This window comes from Echinops telfairi, unplaced genomic scaffold (genome assembly GCF_000313985.2).
Source record: "Echinops telfairi isolate 266 unplaced genomic scaffold, ASM31398v2 ScPeMD7_7400;HRSCAF=8409, whole genome shotgun sequence".
Lineage (NCBI taxonomy): Eukaryota > Metazoa > Chordata > Mammalia > Afrosoricida > Tenrecidae > Echinops > Echinops telfairi.
Genome location: NW_022111300.1, coordinates 35,745,506 through 35,760,188, shown reverse-complemented (window position 1 = coordinate 35,760,188; position 14,683 = coordinate 35,745,506). Strand labels below are relative to the sequence as shown.

General features: G+C 56.7%; 1 protein-coding gene across 2 annotated transcripts in view; it reads left to right on the top strand.

Annotated features, from left to right (window-relative positions):
• Positions 1-4,807, top strand: part of SMAD7 (SMAD family member 7) — a 27,398-nt gene extending 22,591 nt beyond the window's left edge. For both annotated transcript variants that reach the window (XM_045296180.1, XM_004702977.2), the window contains one exon: positions 2,807-4,807. In XM_045296180.1, the coding sequence (XP_045152115.1) occupies positions 2,807-3,345 (539 nt within the window). In that variant the 3' untranslated portion in view covers positions 3,346-4,807. The remainder of the gene's footprint in view (positions 1-2,806) is intronic.
• Positions 4,808-14,683: the final 9,876 nt, after the last annotated feature.

The window sequence follows — 14,683 nt, the reverse complement described above, 5'->3', positions numbered from 1 at the left end:
GGACTTGAACCTGCAACCCTTAGGTTTTTCAGAACTGGTAGCTGTTTGCACCACCCAGCAGCTGCCACCTCCCCCAGGCCCTGCTGGTCATCGGGCCTCTTCCGTCTTGGTTCCCACAGCCCTGGGAAGCCCCCAGCCGGCTGAGCATCCATGCAGACCTCTGTGGGAGACCCTTGTGGCCCGATTCGGGGAACACTGCTTCACTGAAGACGACGCTGGGTGGTTCCCAGAAGTGGGCCCTACTAGGGGATCTCTGTACCAACCGCAGCGCACGGGGTCCCCAGTAGGTATGATGAGAGCCAGAGGAAGCGTTACCTTTGCCCTGGTTTTGCAGACAGGACTGTATTTTGTGCTAGAAACGAAGTGTCCAGTCCACGGGTGGTGGGGACAGCCTGGTGGCGGTGGGGACAGCATGAAGTGGGCAGGGGAGGGCCCCAGCAGGCAGAGGTCTAGTGGAGGTGATTCGGGCCCTGGGCAGACTTTCAGGGACACCCACACGCTGCCGTTTATCTGGGCTGGGCCACTCACCACAACAGAGAAGGGCTTTTCCTAGGAGATGTCTGGCAGCAAATTGCCGGGTGGACTGGCGGCTGCACAGATGAAAGAGAAAGGGACCCGTCCGAACGCTTCCCCTCGAGGTGGCGAGACTGCCCAGCCCCCAGCCCGCCTCCACCGCCTCCCTCTTCCCTTCCGGTCCTGCCAGGTCCCACCTGAGGCTCCTCCAAGGGTCTCCACAACCTGCCTTTGCACCCCTCCCAGCGGCTCAGGGTTGTTGTTGAGTTTGGGTACTAAGCCAGGGCTGCTTTGTCAGTTCAACACCGCCCCCCATCCCATCTCCCCACCCCCCTTCCTTTCCCACCCGCCTAAGCTTGCAGGCTAGAACATTCTTAGGTCCAAGGGGGGAGCCGTGGTCTGTGGTGCACTCGGCAGACCTGAACTCCCTCTGCCAAGAGTTCAAAGATTGCCAGGGCTCACGAGTTGATTAGCAGTTGATGGGTAATCTGCGTGGACACATTCATGCCTGATGAGTCATGTGCTTGGAGCCCAGCTCCTGCGCTTGTTTGCCATGTGCTCGTGCGAGTGTGCCCGTGTGTACAAACACCTACATGCAGGCATACAAACGCACTCACACATCCACTAACAGTGCATCCCACACTCGTGTCTGTCTGTCTCTTACACACACACACTTCCTGGTGTTAGTCTTCGGCATGGTGTGGATGGAGGGAGGGGCTCCCCGTGCTGCTTCCCCTTTGTGTGGTTCCCTGGGTGGTTCCCCGGGTGGGCGTCTGAGAGGCCTGGCTGTGGGGATGGGGCAGAGACAGCTGCTGGGGTGTGCTGGCTGGTCAGCAAGGCCCCCCAGCCTCGGGGCGCACACTCGGACCAAGCAACTCGAAGGCACTCGCCTCAGTCCAAGGCTGGCTGCTTATTTTTAATAAAGAGAAAAGTTAGTGGTGCTGCCTGCCTCCAGGTTCCAACACGTCTGCGGTGGGAAGGCGTTTGTGTGAGTGGTACTGGGTTACCCAGCCTGCTTGGGCAGCAGGACATGGGGCCCCTGGGGCCCACCCCCCAACTGCAACCAACCTTCTTGGCCCAGTTATTGCGTAAACAAAGAAGCCCCCCAAAAACAGCATCACCCCACCCTGTCCCTGGCCCCCAGTGCGAGACGAGGGGTTACAGGGGAGGCGGTATGAGGCCCCCGCAGCTCTCGGCTCCTTCCCTGCCTTCTCCCCATTTTTGTTAACAAATACAAGGCTTCCGGTCTCCACCCTGCCACCACAAACCACAGCGTTCCTGCAGCCGGGCTGGCTGGGGAGATTTATACACACATACACACACACACAAACACATCTGAGGCTGAGCTGGCTGCCGACTGGGGCCCAGTTGACGGAGGGGTCCTACAGCAACAGCCCCTGGGCCCCCTCACTGCTGCACACGGCCCTCCTCCTAAAGACCCAGCCAGGCGGTGGGCCCAGTCCTCCCCCGCTGGCACCGCCTGTAGGAAGAGGGCAGTCTGGGAAAGCCAGGGTGGGGCTTCCCGGGAGGGAGACAGGCAGGCAGGCGGTGGGGAGGGCAGGAGGGACAGCATTGCTCTGTGCAAAAGCTAGATGCTTCTGGGGAGGGAGGGGTGCTCCCGGGTGGGGGCAAGCTGGCAGAGCAGGGTTGCCAGGGTGGCCGTGTCCACCTTAAGACTGCTAGAGGGGAGCCGTAGAGGTTGCCTACACGGCGGCGTGATCTGGCATCTTGCCGTGAATTCACCCTGTGTGTGCTGCACAGCTGCCGACAGACTGGAGCTTCTCTGTTAGGGTAGATGGTTTTGTTAGTCCCCAGACACGCCCGTGGGTTCCACCCTTGGTCCGTCTGACGCAGGAGCACTGGCTGACAAATGCAGGAGGCCGTGTTGAGGCGGACCTCGAGCCAGGGGACCTCACCGCCTCCCCTCTCGCAGGCTTTGCGAGCGCCCCGGCAGCCGGGACAAGGGGCTCGAGCAGCTGCCAGTTGTCACGTGTGTCTTTGCCGTCCATCCCTGAAGGCCCTAGCCGGCCCCAAAACCAGAACCAGCCAGGTGACCCAGGGCCCCCCTGGTCTATTGTCTGCAGAAATGGGGCTTCCTGTGGCCCAGGGGGCCCGGGCTCCTCTGGGTGCTGGTGTGGAGGGTCCCAGGCAGGCTGACCTCGGGCCCTGCAGTACCGTCTGGCACCACCACCACCTCCTCCCCCGTCTGGGGCCGGGCGCTGAGCGGGCTGTGAACAGTGGCCGTGGTTCCCGCTCGCCACTAACCGCCCCTCTGCCGTGTTTTGTCTTTCAGATTCCCAACTTCTCCAGGAGCCTGGGGATCGGTCACACTGGTGCGTGGTGGCATACTGGGAAGAGAAGACGCGCGTGGGACGGCTCTACTGTGTCCAGGAGCCCTCCCTGGACATCTTCTACGATCTACCTCAGGGGAACGGCTTCTGCCTGGGACAGCTCAACTCGGACAACAAGAGCCAGCTGGTGCAGAAAGTGCGGAGCAAGATCGGCTACGGCATCCAGCTCACCCGGGAGGTGGACGGCGTGTGGGTGTACAACCGCAGCAGCTACCCGGTGTTCATCAAGTCGGCCACACTGGACAACCCCGACTCCAGGACTCTCTTGGTACACAAAGTTTCTCCCGGTTTCTCCATCAAGGCGTTCGACTACGAGAAAGCCTCCGGCCTCCAGCGGCCCAACGACCACGAGTTCACGCAGCAGCCCTGGACCGGCTTCACGGTGCAGATCAGTTTCGTGAAGGGCTGGGGCCAGTGCTACACCCGCCAGTTCATCAGCAGCTGCCCCTGCTGGCTGGAGGTCATCTTCAACAGCCGGTAGCCCCCGTGGGGAGCGGGGCCGCGCCGCGCCGAGCAGGCCGTGGTTCGAACGACGTTGCTGCTAATATTTCCCTCCTTGAGTGCTTGCTTTTCATGCAGACTCTGGTGATGGTCCTGCCCCGCTTCTCCCCCCTGTCCCCCCCATTCTTGATGTTCCGATGCATTTTGTCCTTTGAGAAATAGCTTATGAAAAGAATTGCTGGAGTGTTTGTTTGGCGGGGAGGGAGACAGGCTGGTTAGGGACACCCTGAGATGCAAGGGGGTGGGGGGGCCAGGTAAGCCTTGTTCAGTCCTCATTTCACTTGTCGGGAGCGCACGGGTGGGCGAGCGAGCGAGCGTGTATGAGAGAGAGAGTGTTCTTTGTTTCTTACAGATTGCTGGTGCCGCACGCCCCCCCACCTTCCCCCTAAGCTGAGCAGTTTTCCATCCCAAGCCCGGTCTCCCTGGCTTTCTGGACATGTTCCGTGGGCAGAGTGTCCCTGCTAGCAGCCAGGCTGTCCCTGCTGGGGAAGGACGTGCCCACTGGTCCACCCCACCATGCTGTCCCATCCTCAGACTTCTTAGAAGCAGCCCCGCCCCTGTGAGCGAGAACCCATTGTTCCCACCCCCCAATTACACGCCTCCTGCCATGAGTTGACCCAGAAGTGTCTTTTTCTGTCTTGGCCCTTTGCTCCTGGGTGTCTCAGATGGGCTTCCGAAGGCCACTGGGCTGCCCGCCACCACAGTATTGCTCCCTGCGCCCCTTTCTCTTCCCCTCTGCCCTGGTGACATCAGGTTTGTCCTGGACTCAGAAACCAGCTCAGCCCCTCTGCCCCCTCCCCAGCCTGTGCGCTGAGCACCCTTAGCCCAGCAGGTGGGGGTGGAGTGGGGTGGGGCAGGAGGCCACTCAGCAGCCCCGCCTTCCTTCCCACCAAGGATTTGGTCCATCACAACCCTAGGCTGGCCCCCAACTGTTCTGTTCTTTCTTCTACGAACTCATACAACTCGTATGATACTTTGACACTGTTCTTAGCTCAATGAGCATGATTTAGACTTTAACATAAGCTATTTTTCTAACTACAAAGGTTTAAATGAACAAGAGAAGCATTCTCATTGGAAATTTAGCATTGTAGTGCTTTTGAGAGAAAGGACTCCTTAAAAAAAAACCCAGAAAACAACACAGAACCCCCCTGAGATTTATTAAAGAAAAAATGTATTTTATGTTATATATAAATATATTATTACTTGTAAATATAAAGACGTTTTATAAGCATCATTATTTATGTATTGTGCAATGTGTATAAACCAGAAAATAAAGAAAGATGCACTTTGCTTTAATATAATGCAAATAACAAATGCCAAATTAAAAAAAAAATAAGATAAACACAAGATTGGTGTTTTTTTCTATGGGTGTTCTCACCTAGCTGAATGTTTTTCTAAAGGAGTTTATGTTCCATTAAACAATTTTTAAAATGTATACTTGATTCCACGTTTTCCAGCTCCTTCTTCTGGTTGGAGGGGGGCTGGGAAGGGGGTGCGGCCTCAGAATTCGGTGGAGTTGGGGGGTCTTCCCCAACCCAGGGCTTGGTGAGGGAGAGCTGGACCACTGGGGTGTAAAAGGATTTATCCAACTGGTACGCCTGAGGCTTCCATTTCTGTTTCTCCATCTTCCGGAAGCAAACACCTGTAGCTCTGTACATTGCCCTCCTGGAGAGCCAGTGTTCCTGGACTTGAGCTTGTTGGTGTCCTGAGTTGGTGATGGGGGGGGCGTGATATTAGAGAATCCCAGTCAACAGTTTGAAACTCCTCCGAGGGAGAACCGTGGGGCTTTCTACGCTTGTGAAGAGTTTACCTTTGGAGTAGCTCACAGGAGGCAGGTCCAGCCTGCCCCATAGGGCTGGTTATCGTCGGCTCTGGCGCTGCTCTGGCACCGTAGTAGGTTTGGTTTTTGGAGTTTGGGCACTGCGTACAGTGCTTGCTCTCAACTATTCACGTGGTCCTAGTGGCACATAAGCCAAGAGTCTGCAGTCGGGGCTACCTGAGGCTTCGTGGCAGAAGGCTGGAGAAAGGTCACTGAGGAAGGTGGGAGGGAGTTCCCTAACCTGGGCCCATCTTACTCCTAGCCTCCTGGAGGACTGAAGCCCTGGCGATGAAGCTGTGGGTGCCGTCTCTTGAGACTTGGCGTGACTTTTAACAGGGTGGGTCCAAGAGGAGAAGACACTGGGCTCCCAAATTTTAACCAGCATCTGTGCTGGCTGGCGACTCCCAGCACCTCCCACCTTGCGCACCGGAATGTTCCTGCCTCCTTCCCACGTCCTGCCCCCGCGGTTCTGTTCATTGATCTGTGACCTGAACAGACATGGTAGGCGCAGGAGGTTTTGCCGCATGAAGTGAGATTTCAGGGGATCACCATGGGCACCCGATAGTGGGCTTGTGCCAGTGCCTGTGTTAAAAACCCCTCTTTTGGAGGGCCAGCTTGGTGGCCATCTTGATTTTGCCAAGCCAGGGGGCAGAGCTCTGCCCTGCCCTGCCCCTGCCGCCCACCCTGTTATTGGGATAACTGCGGAGCAAGACAATAAATACCCTTAGGTTGGTGTCCAGGGGTCAGCCAGGCCCGCCTGGACCCCCAGGCGGCAGGGAGTACGGCCTCTTGCTTTTCATCAGGTGACTTGTGGGAGCTCGTTCTGGAAGCCCGCTAAGTGTACAAGCTGGCTCGGGAGAACACCCACAGAAGCCTGTCATTGACGTGGAGGCGGTGATAGGCAGAGGAAGGGAAGAGGGAAGAGGTACATTGACAGCCGGGGAAAGCGCTTTGATCTACTGCATGCCGATCTACTGCATGCCGGAGAGTCTCCATCAACACATCGAACGTTACTGGCCCTGGAATGCTCAACCAGGCATGATGGGACCCTCACCGGGACCTTTGAGAGGACTTGTCCAAGGTCACAGGGCAAGGAGGTCCCCTGGTGAGCTCAGGGCATGGCCCTGGGTTGACCTTGACTGGTCCCTTGGCCCTGTGGAGACACCACCTTGGCATAGCACAGGCTGCTAGTCCTACAGTTCCTTGGTGTTTGGGGCACGGGCCACCACCATGCTGTGAGTTGGCCCTGCTGGTTGGGATTCAGGCGGCAGGACTGTGGCCATGGTATCTTAAGTAGTTCTTGTGGGGGCAGGTGGAGGTGTGGCTTCAGGTGGGGGCTGGTGCTGAGCTCCTTCATCCCCTGGCTACCTGTCTGTCCCTCCACAAAGTCCCTGAGCATCTTTGTTGTGCCCTGGGCTGAGCTGAGGGGGACACAGAGGCAAGCCTCATCCAGATCCTGCCCGCCAAGGGATGTCACCAAGCCAGGATGCCCACACCTGAGATGGTCACTTCTGTGACACTGAGATGGGGTCTGGCTCTCTCCTGCTCCTACTGCTCCTCCCCAGCACACCCCGAGAATGCCAGGTGTCTCCCCTGCGGTGGTCTCAGCCCTCACTCTCTGGACAAGGTCCTCTCTTGTGGCTTCCGTCCACTGTCACTTGCAGGTGCTTCAGCTGTGCTAGTCAGACAGCTGGCTGCTCCCACCCCTCTTGCCCTTGTCCCTGCATCCTGTAGTCAGTCCTGCTCACCTGGCCTTACTCAACAAGGAATTCGGAACCACAGAACTCACTCACTCGTGGCTGGTTCACCTTCTAGCCTCTGCTCCATCCTTCTATGGCCACCACCTAACTGTGCCCCCTCCAGGTGCCCACCAGTTTGCACGCACACCCTCCGACCCAGACACCTTACTTTCTGAACGCTCCCTCCTCGCTGATCAGGCAGGTCCGTGGTGAGTGCTTTTCACCTTTCTTGCCTTCTTCTCACCTGTCAGGATTCAGCTCGGGTCACTCTTCCTCCAAGCCCCACAAACGCTGCCATCGAGTTGATGCGACCCTACAGGACAGGGTAGAACTGCTGGTGGGTTTCCGAGATGGTCACTCTATGGGAGCCAAAAGCTGCCTCTTTCTCCCGGTGGACCTTGAGGACACAACTCAATACAGTCTTACTACACCACCCAGAATGCCAGGTGAAGTTTTGAAACAAACAAACGAACAACCCCCAAAACCTCTATGGTAATGAGCCATTCAGGTAGAGGGAATGGGGGTGCATTCTGGGGAACCTGTGGGCACCCGAGTGGCGAGCTGCTCCCTACGGTTGTAGTTGCATTTTGTATTTCAAACCATTTTTTTAGTGTGCTTCAGGGGAAAACACACGGGGCAGCTGGGCTCCCCACGGACAAGGTGTGTGCCCACGGTTCTGTGACGGGAGAGGGTATGTGTGCCGTGCCAGGCCTTGCCCGGTGCCCGTTGTACCTGGGCAGCTTCTAGCCACCTTTCTAACCTTGGGTTCGCTTCCCGGTCCTTTCCTTGCCCGCTCAGCTTGGCTTTGGGGTCACGTGGTGACCGTTGGATCTCTTCGTTGTCTAAGGGAGCGCATGACTCACGGCTGACACTGTGTATTTAGAAACCAATCTGTTTGTTGGCTGAAAGGGGCCTTCGGCAGGACCAGAGGGCTTCCAAAACTTTGTGGGGAAATGGGACGAAGAGATAATGGAATTCCCCCCACGAGCTTTCTTCATGGCATCTAATTCGCAGTTCAAAGAGTGTCTTAGGGCATCATCTCGGTCACTCCTTGACTCGGTCCACAATGCATTTCTTTAGGAATTCAAGCCTGCCCTGTATTTCTCTCTCCTCTGTGGGGTTGTTCATGGCTGATGCTGGCGGGGTGGATCAGCAGGCCTGTCTTTCTGAGGTGCTTCTAGGTGGATTTGAACAGCTGGCCTAGCGGTAGGCCACTGAGTGCCCAGCCCCTGGCACCATCAGGGACCCGTGGAGCTCCCTCCCGCTGCTGGACTGAGAGTTCCTTGACCCTCTGGGGCTTCAGTTGGGGACCCTGCTAGTATCCGTGGCCCTCAAAGGGCCCTGTGGCATAGTGGCTACTACACAGTCTTGGGCTGTTAACTGCAAGGTCAGCAGTTCAAAACCATCAGCCGCTCCTCGGGAGAAAGAGGCTTCTCCTCTCATCAAGAGTGATTGTCTCAGAAACTCACGGAGCCATGCTACCCTGTCCTGTAGGGTTGCTGTGAGTCGGCATCAACTCGATGACCGTGAGTTTGAGTTCGAACCACTCCAGGCCCCGGGGTCCAGCAGCACCTGCCCCGTGGAAGAGGGCCGGAGAGACAGATCTTCGGGCTTCACTTAGACTGGAGCAATGCTAACAGCCCCCCACTTCCTCCCCTGATTGAACTCTGTCTGTCTGCTGGGCAGCACTCCAAGCACACCCGACGGAGACCATCTCCTGTCACCTGACAGCGCTCCTCCCGGCAGGCACTCTTCTCATTATGCCCACCGGACAAATGCGGGACCGAGGGGTCACAGGCTCCGTGGCTCCAGGTCCCCAGAAGGTAAGTAGTTGAGTCAGATTTCATCACCTCTGGGCCATCTGATCTCTGTGGGCTGGACCAGGTCACCGGGTGACCGTGTCCGGACTTTTGTTTTTTCTGCAGGATGAGTTCTGGGTTGGAAGGACAAAACTGATCTGATGGTTGAGCAAGAGAAGGAACATGTGTGGTTTGTGCAATGACCCAGCTTACCAAGGGCCTTCCCAGGTGTTCGGAACAGGTGTGCCCAACGTCAGCTCGGCAGCACCTTGTGGGCAGGAACTGGGCCCTCTTACAGCAGAGAGATTGGTCCAAGACCACTGTGATGGTTACAGTTGTGTAGCAACTTGGCTGGGCCATGAGTCTCAGTGGTTTGATAGTGATGTAATGTGGTGCAATATATAATGATGCAATCCGCAGATTCATTGTGACCAGAGTTTCCTCAGGGGTGTGACCTGCATACAATGTGTGTGTGTGTGTGTTCAGGAAAAGCTCTCTCCTTCCGGATCCTGCATCATCTGACCGTAAGTGCTTGGGGTTCATCGTCCTCTGCAGCCTGTGGGCCAGCAGCCTGTCATCTGATGTACTCGTCTTGGATTCGTCAGCCCCTGGAGCTCGAGAAGTTGGGAGAAGCCCCCAGCCTGACACTTGGTCCACAGACTCGGGATTTGCCAGCCTTTACACCCCAGGAGTCGTTTCCTGAAGACAAAACTCTCTCCCAGGAGAGAGCTTCAAAACCTCTGTGGAGACGGTCCACGATCTATCTTCCACAAATGACATGTGCATGTGTGCTGATGTATTTATGCATATGTGTATGTTTCCACACACACGCATACCTGTATGAAACACACATGCACACGCGTCCTACCCGCACACACGTGTACACGTGTGTATATCTATGTCACACATGCACACACGGTAGAGCGTGACAATGAGGGAGACGCTCGGTGAGCTGGATCGACACATGGCAGAACCAGGGTTAAGTCATGACCACGACGAGGAAGACGACATCTGAGGGGACAGGGCTTCATTGCGGCATGCAAGGCCACCGCGTGGGGACCAACGCTGCGGCAACACACACACACGCACACACACACGCACAGAGACGCACACACACAGAGACGCACACTCATACACAGACACACACAGTTGCACACTCATACACACAGACACACACACAGACATACTCACACACAGAGACGCACTCATACACACACAGTCGCACACTCATACACACAGATACACGCACACAGTCTCACACTCTCATACACAGAGACACACAGAGAGACATACTCACACACAGAGACGCACACTCAGACACACACAGTTGCACACTCATACACAGACACACACACAATCTCACACTCATACACAGACACACACACAGACATACTCACACAGAGACACACACTCTCATACACACACACAGTCGCACACTCATACACACAGATACACACACAGTCTCACACTCTCATACAGAGACACACACAGAGAGACAGACTCACACACAGAGACGCACACTCTCATACACACACAGTTGCACACTCATACACACAGACACACACACACAGAGACATGCACGCACACACAGAGATGCACACTCATACACACACAGACTCACACAGTTGCACACTCATACACCCAGACACACACTCTCACACACAGATACACACAGTCGCACACTTATACAGAAACACAGATGCACACACACACAGACATGCAGAGCTTCCAGATTAAGATGGACTAGTAAGAATGGTCCGGCGATCCACTTCTGAAAATCTGCCTCACGGGGAGGAGCCAGTCATAACTGATCAGGGGATGGCTCAGGCCTGGGCAGTGTTTAGTTCTGTGGTGCCTAGGATCACCCTGAAGTCGGTACTTATTCCACAGCACAGCCACGAACTACAGCAACAAACGAAACTTCGGGACTCCCTGGAGCTGCGGGCAGGGGCTGAGAGTGTGTTGTGCTGCAAAAACTCCAAGCTCACTGCCACCCAGTCCACGCAGGCTCATAGCGACCTTGAAGGACTGTGTAGAGCTACCCCTGTGAGTTCCCTTGGGCGTGAGAAAGCCCTGACTTTCGCCGGAGGAGCGGCTGGTGGTCTCACAGCTGGCGGTTATCAGCCTAATGAGTCCCCAGCACGCACCAGGACTCCTTCACAGTGGCCCTATAGGGCAGGGCAGAGCTGCCCCCGTGGGCTTATGAGACTGTAGCCCTTGTTGGAGAAGACAGCTTCCTCTCAGAGCCACCGCTAGGCTTTCAGTTAGCAGCGGAGGTGGAGTGGAAAGGGCAGTCAAATGTGTGCGTGTGGTCAATATTGGGGTGACCCCTTCCTTCTCAGGACAGAAGCAAACCTCAGCAGGACAAGAAGGTCAGCTGTGACCAGGGTTTCCCGCTCTGCAGAGGTGGGAGCCCAGGCTGGGTGGTGCCCGGCTGCCCGCCATCTTTCCACCAGGCCTGGCCCGGCCCGGCCTCACAGCCCTGCTTCCTGGTGATGGCATGAGCAGCAGGCCCGAGCTGCCAGCTCAGCAGTTTTCCCCCAGCCAGAAGGGCCCCCTCTCCTTCTGAAAGTAATGATTTTCTAAAAATGGATTCCCTCCCCTCCCCCAGCTACAATTAATCTACCGAACGCAAAGTGGCCGCTGGAGGAGGCCCCTGGTGACTGCGGACCAGGGCGAGCACTTTGATTAATTCAGGGACCATCTACTGGCTGGGGCTCGGGCTGGGGGGCTGGAGGAAGTGCATGCAGGTGGGAGGGGTGACCTCCCCAGGATTCCTGAGCCACAGGGGCTCAGCCCCAGCCCCATGCGCACCCCGTCTTCCACGCAGGGGCCTGTGTGCTGCTGCCCCAGGCACTGTGCCCAGAGCCAGGTGGAGTGAATCATAAGCCAGGGGCCTCTTCCTGGGGCTGCCATTTTAATAGCTGCTCTGGGGGAGAAAGATGAGGCTTTCTACTCCCTAGCGATTTACAGTCTCGGAACCCCCGGGGGGCGGTTCTACCCTGTCCTAGAGGGTTGCTGTGAGTCAGAATCCTCTCAACGATAGGGAATCAGGGGAGAAAGAAATCCAGGATTTTTCTCTTAGGAGAAGCCCGCCCAGGTGTGTGATGTAGTGAAATAAAACATTCACATCGATCCTTTAGCAAGAGAAGACACTTCCCGGACGTAGGGCTGCTCCTGGGGTTGTCTGGACCCTCTTCTGTGGTGGGCCCTGCTGGAGAAGGCTGGGCCCCTCCAGCCCTTGCGTTTCAATCCCAGAAGCTGGGCTAGATAGCCTGACGTGGGGCTGCCCAGAAGCCCGAGGAGGCCCACGGACTACGCACAGAGGGTTCCACAGGTAACGGCCCAGGACGCACACGTATATCAGTCCCGTCAGGGCAGAAAGCATCTTCCCACACAGCATCGCAGCCCAGCCCCCCAGGGGCCTCGGGGAGCGGGGAGGCTGGGCTCTGCCCCGTCTTAGAAGAAGTGGAGCCTGAAGTCAGTGACTTAACCTTGTCACCCAGCCCAGCCCGTGAAGAGCTAGCCAGTGGGCAGTGACCCGGTCTCTCTCCTGTGTCACCAGGACCGAGCAGAAAGGTCTTGAGATGCTGAGACACAGATGGAGACAGCGGGATCCCCGCCTAACTTCCCCGGGTGAGCCGCGGGACCACAGCAGACTTTCTGTGTCACCAAGGAATAATACAGGGCCCCCACCCAGGACCTTGACATGACCCACCTCCCATTCTTACCCGTAGGGCTCTGGTATCTCACATGACCCCTCCGGCAGACCCGGTGCTGCCGCAGAGAAGGTGCCTCCTGGCTCCGTGAGCTGGGTGGAGGGCCTTCTTCGACTGCGGGCTCAGGGACGGATGTCAGGTGTGTCCGTGTGGTCCAGAGCAGCTTTCTCATCAAAGTCTGCCCCCTACCTTTGCAGACCCCTGATCTGCTCCAGCGGAAAAGCCCCAGCTGGTGGTGCCTCGGCTTCATGAAACAGATGGATTCAATGAGAGAAGGGGCCTCGGCACGGCTGTGTGTGCTTCTGCAATCATGCTGTTTGGTGGTCAAACAAGCTCGCTACCACCCAGTCAATGCGGAATCACAGTCACCCCTAGGACCAGGTAGAATGGCCCCTGTGGTTTTCTAAGAAGGTAACTCTTTACAGGGCGGGAAAGCCCTGTCTCTCCCACAGAGTGGCCGGTGGTTTCAAACGGCTGACCTTGAGGTTAGCAGTCCAACAAGTTACCCACGACACAAGCAGGGCTCCTGTCCGACCGACACCATGACCTTATTGACACACATGCCACATGGAGCACACACAGGAGGCTAACAGATGAGGAGGCTGCCTGGTTTATTAAAAAACAAAACAAAACTGAAAACCCACCTGGTCATCATGAAACACAGACACGCGATGGTCGGCACCTCCGGAAAACAAGACACTTAGGTGCATCTAGCGACTTCCGCCAAAGAGGCAAAATGGAACCAACAGCCGGGGGAGATGCTGTGGGCCATCACAGCAGAGAAGGTCCCCTGTAGACAGCTGGGACAGCCAAGCAGCAGCAGCCACGGAATCCCGTTTACACCAAGCGGGCAGAAAGCACGGACAGTTCACCAGAGGAGACCTACGGAGACACGTTCACAGGCACTGTCACTCGAGGGACGCACATGGGAACGAAGATGAGGTAGCCGCTCCTCCCAGCACGCGTGGCAAACAAGCAAACCAACCAGAAAATAACAAGTGCCGGGTGTAAGGTTAGCGTGGGGAGAGATTGGGACCCTTCCGGCATGTGTCTGGTGGGCGTCAATGGGAACAGTCCCCGTGGAAAGCGCAGTATGACACTTCCTAAGAGAGCGAACACTCACAATGCCCCGTGACCGCCCCCGCTTGACTCGGTGTGCCGCCAGAGAAAGCACCTCATCACGCGGGAGCACCTGCACGGGGGACAGCGCGCTCAGGGGGGACGGTCAGACACAGAAGCACGAGGAGGCAGGGGACCACTCTTGGAACAAGCCAAGAAATGGTTTTCACACAAAAAATAAATCAATAAAAATCCTCGTTGATGCTGGTTGGGGGTGGGAGGGAGAGGTGGTCCCAGGACAGAGGGTAGAGGCAAAGGCCACAGACCACAAGAGGGAGGTGGGCAAGGGCATGCGTCGAGAGTTTGCGAGGATGATGCAAGTCCCTCTGCTCTACACAGTGTTGCGATAGGAGATGCGTCGCTAGATGTGCAGACTGAGTGCGTGTGGGAGGGAGAGGGGGAGTGCTCCCGTGAATATATATAGATTTGACAAGATATTTATATACGCGTATTTATCTTGGCTGGAAATATACGCATGACTGTGGTGGAGCACACAGGAGGCAAAGTCACGGACAGCCCAGCTGTCACCACGCTCCCCGAGCAGACGAGTGGCTGGGTCTGGGGGGTCAGGAGCTTCCCCTCGAGAGACGTCAAGGTCCACGGCGCCAGCACAGTTCACGAGGCCAATGCTCTGCATTCTCCTTGGGTGGGCAGTGACTGGGGGGGTCTTGAGAGCTGGAGGGCAGCCCTTGGCCTCTCGCTGTCCAGAGGAAGGAAGAGGATGGGAGCCAAAGACATAGGAAACAATGACCCCGATGGGGAAGACGCCCCAGCACCAGTCCCCACAACACTGAGACCCGAAGAGCTGGCTGGTGCCCAGCTGCCCCCACCAACGGCTTGGAAAGGATCACACTGGCAGGTGGGAGAACAAGGGGAAACAAAACTGAAAATCACAAACGAGACCAGGCGTACTGGTCATAACGAACAGTTGGGACTCCCGCTGGCTCATAGTCACCCTTCAAGCCTGGAATGAAACCCACCCCGTGATAGAATCATCAACCCCCTGAGATCACAGGGGCAGCATGGGCCCCAGGACAGAGCGCAGAGGGTCAGGCGAGCAGGAGCATGGGGAGGAAGTGGGACGGGGAGGTGCCCTGAGGAGTTTGCAGTAGAGGACATGAAG